At 44.5% G+C, this 10162-nt stretch overlaps 2 protein-coding genes across 3 annotated transcripts in view; both read left to right on the forward strand.

Annotated features, from left to right (window-relative positions):
- The window catches only part of fam49a (family with sequence similarity 49 member A), a 79253-nt gene that overhangs the window by 7494 nt on the left and 61597 nt on the right, over positions 1–10162 (forward strand). The gene's annotated exons all lie outside the window — the stretch shown is intronic.
- The window catches only part of LOC134468617 (uncharacterized), a 1580-nt gene continuing 366 nt past the window's right edge, over positions 8949–10162 (forward strand). The window contains exons 1-2 of the mRNA XM_063222513.1: positions 8949–9312; positions 9425–10162. The exon at positions 9425–10162 is cut by the window's right edge and continues 366 nt beyond it. Coding sequence (XP_063078583.1) covers positions 9192–9312; positions 9425–10162 — 859 coding nt within the window. The 5' untranslated portion in view covers positions 8949–9191. The remainder of the gene's footprint in view (positions 9313–9424) is intronic.

Raw genomic sequence — 10162 nt, forward strand, 5'->3', positions numbered from 1 at the left:
CGAGCGACGGAAGTAATTGACTTCGTATTGAGTCGCGCGACAAAAGCTATTCTGGAGACAAGAGGCGATTCGCACGCCGAGAGCGACAGTTTGAAGTTGAAATCCTGGTTACTTTCTATGACACGGTTCGGCGACCAGCCGCGGCAGCCAATGACTGTATAGAGGTCAGTGACCACAGCCAATGGAAATGTTTGAATGCTTTGCCTTCTGCCTGTAACGGACATACGCTAGTCGCTTCAATCGCTCGAATCGCTCTTGCTGCACAGAAGCGATTCACTGTCGCTTCAATGGCGTCGCGCTTGGTTTATTCGTGCTGTTATTGTTCTTCCGTGGGTCCTCATGCATACTCACTTTGATCAGCATCAAGTGTGCAGGATTACTTCCTTCTCTTTTCTTCCCTTTCTCTTGTTCTGTCTAACTTTTTCACTTTCTCTCTTGTGCTTTCTTGCTCTCTTTTGCTCTTTCTCTCTCTCTCTGTCTTTCTCGCTCTCTTTTGATCTTCCTCTCTCACTCTTGCTCTCTTTTGCTCTCGCTCTCTCTCTTGCTTTCTCTCTTTCCCCAATCTTTCCCTCTCTTCCTCTCCTATCCCTCCTTACTTTCTGCACACATGTGCACTTAGCATGCAAACCATGTGAGGAGAGGCAGGGAGAGGGAGAGAGAGTGCCACATGGTAGCCTAGAGTCATCTTGAGATTGTGTCTTCAAAGAAGCTCTCGTGTCGTCGGCCCTGTAATTTCAAACGACTAAATACTGTCATTGTGAAGCCAATCAGTCCGGCTAATTCATGATTGTCCATTTTACAGACCGTTTACATGGTAGCTTAGCCCCTCAGTTGTTGTGGTGGTGGTGGTCTGTCATGTTGTGAATGCCCCCTTCGGGAGTGGGGAGATGGCCTGTTTTAGGTAGGCCTCTAAATCAACTTTTCATATTCATCAGAGGTAGGCCTCTAAATCAACTTTTCATATTCATCACCCTCCAATATGGATATAACATAACCTTACTAGCCAAACATTTGCCTTTTAACGTGACTGTTATGGGCAATGTACGCTGTGGACTTCTCTTTAACCTTTAACCTTCCCTTGAAACTGTATCGAGAATGGGGATGGGCCAGTTTTTAACCTACAGCAGCCCATATCTTTGCATACCTGCCTGGGAAATAAAATGTCATAACATGTTTTATGGGGACTATAACTTCTTTAGTTACTGAGGTTGCCTTTGGAATCTGCTTCTGTAATGAATAGAAGCTGGTGTGTGTGTGTGTGTGTGTGTGTGTGTGTGTGTGTGTGTGTGTGTGTGTGTGTGTGTGTGTGTGTGTGTGTGTGTGTGTGTGTGTGTGTGTGTGTGTGTGTGTGTGTGTGTTTCATAATCTAACATATGGAAGACGGTGGAGGTGGCACTTGGTTCTACCCTTACAGTCTTTACGCTGGAAGCTTTTGTCTCTGTCTGTCTGTCTGTCTGTGTCTGTCTCCCTGACTGTCTCTGCCTGTCTGCCTGCCTGTCTCTCTCTCTCTCTCTCTCTCTCTCTCTCTCTCTCTGTCTCTCTCTCTGTCTCTCTCTCTCTCTCTCTCTCTCTCTCTCTCTCTCTCTCTCTCTCTCTCTGTCTCTCTCTCTGTCTCTCTCTCTCTCTCTCTCTCTCCTCCTCCTCCAGGTTTGCTTTGGCAGACAGGGCTCTGCTCTGGTCTCTGGCTGGCCGTCTCTGCCTTGTCTTGCTCACTGATGTGAAGAGCAGCTGGGACAATGAATGAAATTTATGGTGTTTTTGTCCATAGTAACAGCTTTAGCTTTTACGGAGGGAGGGATCACGGGGAGGGGAACAGTGAGGAGGCGCGGGGCAGGGTGGGGCGATGTTGTGGACTACGGACTGCCACTGTATCTTTATACCGGCACAACACAGCTGTGTGTGTGTGTGTGTGTGTGTGTGTGTGTGTGTGTGTGTGTGTGTGTGTGTGTGTGTGCGCGCGCGCGCGTATGCGCGTATACGTGTGTGCTTGTCTATAAATGTCCAGCAGCAAAAGCAACAAATCTTCTGTTCTGTCATCACCTCATCCCTTTTTGAATGCTTGCAGGCCGACTTCAAGCGGCAATGGGGAGTAGGGCGGGAGTAGGCTAGTAGGCTTTTCTGCAGGAGCTGGGTGACCAGAATAACACCTGCGTTTTGCCCCATCCTCCTCCTTGACCGAGATACCCTCACAGAGACCATGGTATCTTTCTCCCATGCCGCTGCCTTGGGTCGTCTGTAAAGTTGCCCCCCTTGCCCAGGCATGATGGAAATTTGGTTAGTGCGCATTGTGTGTTGTGGTATGCTGTGTCACAATGACAAAAATGGGGACTTTTTTTTCCAAAGGCAGCAGCGGTAGAACAGGCCTAGTTATCTTCAATTAAAGACGCCCACGTGTACACTCTTGTGTTGCTCTGCCCTGCGGTAGTGTTACACACTGCTCAATGTTCACTCATGTGCTGTCTTATGCAATATCTGATATCTGGGACTCTGCTTCCTTATTTCTGCTGTAGGACTGCTGTGATTTCCCCATTCACACTCTCTCTCACACACACACACACACACACACACAGACACATACACACACACACACACACGAAGCCCGCTCAGTGGTACTCGATGTCTGTTGGTTGGCTAGTTAGATAAACCAAAGATTTTTCAATATGATAACCGAGCTCGAGCTGATACTCCTACTCAGCAGCTTCAAGTAGGGCTGCACGATTATGGAAAAAATCATAATCACGATTATTTTGGTCAAAATCATAATCACGATTATTAATCACGATGATTGATTTTTGCAGATTTTTTTAAAAATTATAACAAGATGAAATATAACCAAGAATGAATTACATACGGGATGAGCAAAATAAAATGAATTGTAATAATTATGTAAAGGCAATAGCATGAAACTTAGGTGGACAGATTTCTGGCCAGAAACACCAGCCTGTCAGTATGTTCTGGCTTCAAGGACGCTCTCAAAAGTAGGTCATTATTGCCACAATTAAATCACGATTAAAATCATTAGTTCGATTTCACTATTTTATCGCGATTTTGATTATTTTTCGATTAATTGTGCAGCCCTAGCTTCAAGTTAGGGCTACACGATTATGGATGAAATGATAATCACGATTATTTGGGTCAAAATTGAAATCACTGCCCTACCGTGGCCTAATGGTAGGGCACTCGTCTACTATGCGGCCGACCTGGGTTCGATTCCCGGCCCGGGTCCTTTGCCGGTCCTTCCCCGTCTCTCTCTCCCCACTCACTTCCTGTCACCATCTTCACTATACTATCACAAATAAAGTCAAAAAGACCAAAAAAATATTTAAAAAAAAAAAAAAAAAAATCGGAATCACGATTAATGTTATTAATCATGATTATTTATTTTTTTGTAAACATTCTAACAAAATGAAATATAACCAATAATGAATTATATACGGAATGAACAAAATGTAACAGAATTGTAATAATTATGTAAAAGGCAATATCATGAACCTTTTGTGGACAGATTTCTGGTCAGAAACACCAGCCTGTCTGTATGCTCTGGCTTCAACGACGCCTGAAGGCAGGTCACTACTGCCACGATTACATCCCGATGAAATCACGATTATGATATCACGATTAAATTACGATTTTTGATTATTTTCGATAAATTGTGCAGCCCTACTTCAAGTAAGTTTTTATTTAAACCTCTTTATGTAGGCCTATCTGCAGTCCCACTGTAGGACAATGTGACTGCTTACTCAAGGCAAGAGTTCTCCATAGGTGAGGATGCAAACCAGGAGACCCCTTGCTTTTTACTGCCCCAAGTTACATTCATTACATTGCATTACACTTAGCTGAAGTATTTATACTACAATCTAAAGTGAATTACCGTTATTTTAAGTGCAGGATATTGGTTACAGTCCTTGGAGCAGTGTGGGGTTCTGTGTTTTGCTACAGAGTGCAATGGGAGTAGTAAAGGTGGGACTCAAACCTGCAACCCTCTGATCTGAAAGCCCATCTCCTTAACCACTACTAGACCACGGCTGTAGTCATCTCACTGGGTATGGGATTTGATCCTGCGACTCTTTGATCAAGACCAACTTCCTGTTCATAAAGAGTAACTATTTGGCAGAAGCTGGTCAAAAATACTGAATCAAACCAAGATAACGCAAAACACGCCCACTCAATGCAAAAGCGTGTGCTCAAGTTGGGTCTCCTAAGGGGGCGTTGTCCCCTACTCCTTCTTCTCTTTTTGAGGTATTTGCGCAAGACGTGCGCTACCGCCATCTACAGTGCTAAGGGGACTTCATTGATTCTCAACCTCAGGACTCCGAAGGTCTCCTAACCGAAGGTCTCCTAAAGGGGCGTTCACCCGACATAAAGTGGATACCGGAAAAGAAACAAAATGACGCTTCTTGTTAGATCCACCTTCTTTGAGCTGGTGCTGTGAGGGTGCCATCTTGGTGAGGTAAGAGGCTGGTGCTGTGAGGGTGCCATCTTGGTGAGGTAAGAGTGGCTGCCATCTTGGTGAGGTAAGAGTAGCTGCCACCTTGGTCTTAGTCACTGAGTCTTTCATCAGCCTGTTATGATCTAATGGGGGAAATGATGTGATGGTGACTCTAAGAAGGCATTTCCCCCGAGTTTGGGTGGGATGGATAGACATTAGACAAGCGGTCATCGGCGGCAACACTTTTCTCTCTTTACTTTTTCTCGCTCTCTCTCTCTCTCGCTCTCTCTCTCTCTGACAGCATGAAAGTCTGACAAACAAGAATGGAATATGAATGGACAGATGGATGGAATGCAAGCATCAGAGTCGAACACACTTGCATTTCACATACACTACAACACAGTATTCTCTCTCTCTCTCTCTCGCGCTCTCTCTCTCGCTCTCTCTCGCTCACACACACACACACACACACACAATCTTTCTCCCCCTCATTCTCCCAAAACGTGTGTGTGTGTGTGTGTGTGTGTGTGTGTGTGTGTGTGTGTGTGTGTGTGTGTGTGTGTGTGTGTGTGTGTGTGTGTGTGTGTGTGTGTGTGTGTGTGTGTGTGTGTGTGTGTGTGTGTGTGTGTGTGTGTGTGTGTGTGTGTGTGTGTGAACAGAAGTGCTATTGAGTCTTGTGCTGGCCAGTAGGAGGGGACTCGGCCTACGCTCTCTTCAGAGTCCTACGCACTTCAATGTGCACCACCCCTCCACACACACACACACACACACACACACACACACACACACACACACACACACACACACCACCCTCCTCTCCCCTCTCCTCCAACGTCTCTTAAATGCCAACCTCCGTACTCCACCTCACTCCGCCCAGGCCTAGTGCACACTGCACCAACTGTGTTTGCCCTTCTGTCCTCTCTCTCTCTCTCTCTCTCTCTCTCTCTCTCTCTCTCTCTCTCTCTCTCTCTCTCTCTCTCTCTCTCTCTCTCTCTCTCTCTCTCTCTCTCTCTTTACTTGCCCAACGTGCTCTCATTCCCTTTTTTCTAATGACTAAAGGAACTCCAATTTAAATCAATTTAAATATACAGTAATGGGCTAATGGGTTTTGTCCATGTTTCCCAAGCTAATATGTCATCTCTACTCTGGACAAGTCAAGTGCATATCTTGATCTTTCCATTTTTGTGAGCCTCCATTTCAGTGTTTTCCTGCGTGCGTGCATCTGTGTGTGTGTGCGCGCACAGGGGACAACTATTTTGGCAAGAGGTGTACGTGTGTTCATGCTGTCATGTACAGACTGCTGGATGGCTGGATACAGAATAACTTACTTAAGATTAGAATTAAGTCATTGTTGATGTTTCACTGCTGATAATTTGAGGTTTCTTGGTGAGCACAGTAAGACCAGAGGCATGAAAGAAAGAAAAGGCCAAAGCATTCAAATGCTGCGGTCGTCTGGCTAGGCCTATTGAACAACCTCTTTGGATATGCTTTGAACTTAGGCCACGTGTTTGTTTGAATAACACAAAGTGTATTTGATTCCATGATTTTATTTCGGTGGCATCAAGCATTTGCCTGGTTACCACCAGACCTAATCACAAGTGAGTCTTTCAGATCAAAACGATTGTGTAGAACGTAAGGCAGTATGGGTGTTCCCAGGCTAATCAAGCATCCTTGTGGCTAGTCAGCTGGTGGGCGAAACACACTGCGCAGTAAAAAAAAAAGCAAATCAGTGTTCAAAATCAGCTCTTAATCAAGCATTTTTTTTACACTATAACCTACTTTGCGGTGAACAAAAGGGAAAAAATCAGATTACAATAGAACACCACCAGAAAAGAATAGAATGGAGTAGAATAGGATGGAACACAATGGAATGCAATAGAATTCTAGAACATGAATAATAGAATTCTAGAATAGTGGGGATGCCCACAGTCATGTGTAGGTCTGCCATGTGTTGTGCACACTGGTGAAAAATGTGTGTCACACAATATGGCTTTTGTCTGGGGTTGTCAACCCCCCCCGACACACGCACGCCAGAGAGGAAAGAAGAAGAGAGGGGAAAGTTCTATTGGCCTGTATTGTTACCTCACCGACGCCGTCCGCCATTTTGATTTTGGTAGTCAAGGACGCGTCGCCAACGGTTCATTCATTCAGCATCAGTCAAAAACATGGCTAACACCGATCACAATTACGCAAAGGACCCAAATGCCCCAAATACACCAAAATATATAGGCACACAATGTGCTGCTGTAGGGTGTTACAAGTCCACAGGAAGGAACAAGGAGGTGGCATTTCATTCATTTCCCAAAGAAAAAAAAAGGTATAGTTTCGTTTTGATAGCCTAAGCCTGATGTGCAGATGTCAGATGGGCACAATGATATTTGAGCAACATGATGAGAACATTGTGTGTCAAAAGACATAACTTTGTGTGCTTAACTTCTAATGCGAGCACAACATTTAATTTTCTAGGCCTACCGAGTACCTTTTTTCACTTCTGATTTAGAAATGCATACTGTCGATGATCTGCAAGGAAGGCTGTTTTCAATGTCCAGCACCTCCCACCACAGTTTTAGCATAGCATACGTCACCTAGAAACTATTATTTTGCTCGTATATAATACGCCAACGACGTGCCACATCAAGTGCTATATTAACTAATTGTCTTACCTTAAAAGGATGTGTTGGGTAGGCAGATGATGCCACCGTTATGTCGCCGTAAAACAAAGTTGGATAGCCTGCTAGCGCAACAACCCGCAAATGATGAATCGAGGCGCTGAAATGATCTGACAACTGTGCAGTGGGCTTTGTTTATTCGTGTTATGATGATGCCCACATATGCATCTAACATTTTCCTTTCAAAATTTAACTCAATTAACTTTAAAATCGCCAGACTAAACATATCCACGGCAAAGTATCCAGTCCTTGTCCTATTGAAGTGGAGAAACTCACATAGACTTTCCTCTGACGGAAACTCAATTTCAACAAAAAAGCCAGACCCCTATAATTTGTGTTGTATCTCCCCCTAGTGGCAAAATAGAAAACATGAACCAGCGCAAATGTTAACCAAGGATATCTGTGATATTAAAACACACTACTGTTATTTTCTGCAGGTGTGCAGAATGGATTAATAACATCAGGCGGGAGGACCTATGTGGTTTACAGACCGATGAAATGAAGCATAGGAAAGTATGCAGTGACCATTTCGCCATTTCACAATTTGTGAACCCATTGGACAGGTAGAGACATTGCCATTTCATATTCTGAAAATGACACTTGATACTCTATAAGTTTTCAACATACTGTAAACCCAGATGTTTAGCCTGATTACTTGTGGTAATGTTGCAAATTCAAAACACACATATTCACAAAAAATAATTTAAAATGTTGGGTTGCTTTACAAAAAAAATACAACTAATTACATATTTAGAGAGCCACACATTGAGTGCTCCTCCTCTACCATTGCTGGCTTGAATCAAGCATAAGGCTTTTGCTCCTCACAAGCAGAGAGCGTCGTCAGGATCCGCAACAGGTTACACACACTGTATGACATGGAGAATCATGGCTTGTATTTATGTTCCTTCCAGGATGCTGCAGTCATTCACCGTCTAGCCATGCCCCCTGTTCACCAAAGGCCATTCCAGTCCACTAACAAGAGGCCATCCCCCTCAACCTTTAAGAACTTTGCCATGCACTCAACAATTTGTATATTGCTGCACTCTGTATTGTGCATGTATTTGTTCTTTCCAGGATGCTGCAGTCATTCACTGTCTAGCCATGCCCCCTGTTCACCAAAGGCCATTCCAGTCCACTAACAAGAGGCCATCCCCCTCAACCTTTAAGAACTTTGCCATGCACTCAACAATTTGTATATTGCTGCACTCTGTATTTTATATCACTGTGTATGCCTCCATCTTTTGGACTTTCATGGACTCATTCTGTTGCAACAGTTGAGATCCTTCCAGAACTGTAAGCTTATTTACATTGTCAGACCCCTTGCCTTTCATTGATGTTGACTGTGCATTGAACTATTGTCATTGTTTGATGACCTCTTTTATTTTTTAATTTCAACCCATATATGTTTGAAAAGTTCTAGACTTTTTCCATGGGATGTCTTCGTATTTGCGGAGTCACCTTATCCTGGTGTCATGTTTTCTGTTGATTGCCATTACCATCCTACATGTGTCTTCAAACCAAATCATATCTCAAATGTATTTATACATACTATATCTAGTTGACTCAAAGTGCTTTGGTGCCCTTGTCCTTGTGTTTGTCCTCACATTTGCCTGGAGTTCACATAATATTGTAAATCCTCCTGGATTTCACTTGTGCTTTAGCATCTTTATTACCTCTGTCTCCTTCCCTCGATTTTTATTTACACCCCCCCACCCCCCCCCCCAACCCCCCACCCCCCCCCCCCCCCCCACCCCCCCCCCACCCCCCCCCCCCCCCCCCCCCCCCCCCCCCCCCCCCCCCCCCCCCCCCCCCCCCCCCCCCCCCCCCCCCCCCCCCCCCCCCCCCCCCAATTCAGTAAAGACAAAATAAATTTGAGTCTTTCCCAGTCTTCATCGCAGTCTGTTCATCTGAGTGGCAAAGCCTTTGTTCATTGTACAAAAAAGTCAATATATGTTCATTTGTGCAACACTAAAGTTTTGATTACACCTTCAACATTTTTTACTCAGACAATTCATAACTGGGCTTACAGTGTGTTTGTAGAAATATAAACATTACAATACTTTGCATTCTGCAGGAAATCTGGCCTACTGCCAATGGCCGTACCCTGGCTAGTAGACTGTCCCAACCCCCCTAAATCTCAAGACACAGTTCGTCCACCACCCCGAAAACGGGTCGCACTTGAAATTGAGACAACAGACTCAGAGATCCTGGATAGTAAGTGATTTAATGGCAAATGGTGGTAACAGATACATTCTGAGTGTTGAACACTGCATAGGTAGTAGTCTGTGCATAAGTCTGTTGTTACAGTTGTCACATTTCTTTTTAGGCACTGATGTACTGGCCAGTGTCAGCAATGACAACACAGTGGAAAAACTGAAAAGAAAAATTGGCTGCTACAAATCAAAGCTGTCAAGGCTAAAGAAAAAGACACCATCTATCAGCAAACAAACATTAAAGAGGGAAATTTCCAAAGTATTGCCAAAACAAGCCGCACAATTTGTCAACGAGCAAATTGATAATGCCAAAAAAAAACCAAGGGCCATTCGGTGGAGCAACTTCATGAAAAGTTGGGCGTTACAGGTTAAGGGTACAGGGCCAAAAGCCTACCGAACCATGAGGAGAATTTTCAAGCTCCCTACAGCCAGGACCCTTTCAAATATCTTGCAGAGAGTAGACATCGGGCCGGGATGGCATGAACCTGTGCTGTATGCACTTAAACATCAAGTGCAGCATATGGAAGAGCGAGATAGGCACGTTGCCATCACATTTGATGAAATTACATTGAAATGTAGCCTAAATTATAACATCTCGAAAGATGAAGTAGAAGGGTATGACGAAGGGGGAAGACCAGCCAACCATGCAGGGGTTTTCATGATCCGTAGTCTAACTGGGAAATGGAAACAACCCATAGGGTACTTCTTGTCATCTGGGACCATGAAGCATGGGGTCTTAAAAACCAAAATCATGGAGGCGGTGGAAAAGGTGCTTGACACTGGCTTCACTCCCATGGTGCTGGTAATGGACCAAGGCAGCAACAACCTGGCAGCCTGTAGAAACCTGGGTA

This window comes from Engraulis encrasicolus, chromosome 18 (assembly GCF_034702125.1).
Source record: "Engraulis encrasicolus isolate BLACKSEA-1 chromosome 18, IST_EnEncr_1.0, whole genome shotgun sequence".
In the NCBI taxonomy this organism is placed as follows: domain Eukaryota; kingdom Metazoa; phylum Chordata; class Actinopteri; order Clupeiformes; family Engraulidae; genus Engraulis; species Engraulis encrasicolus.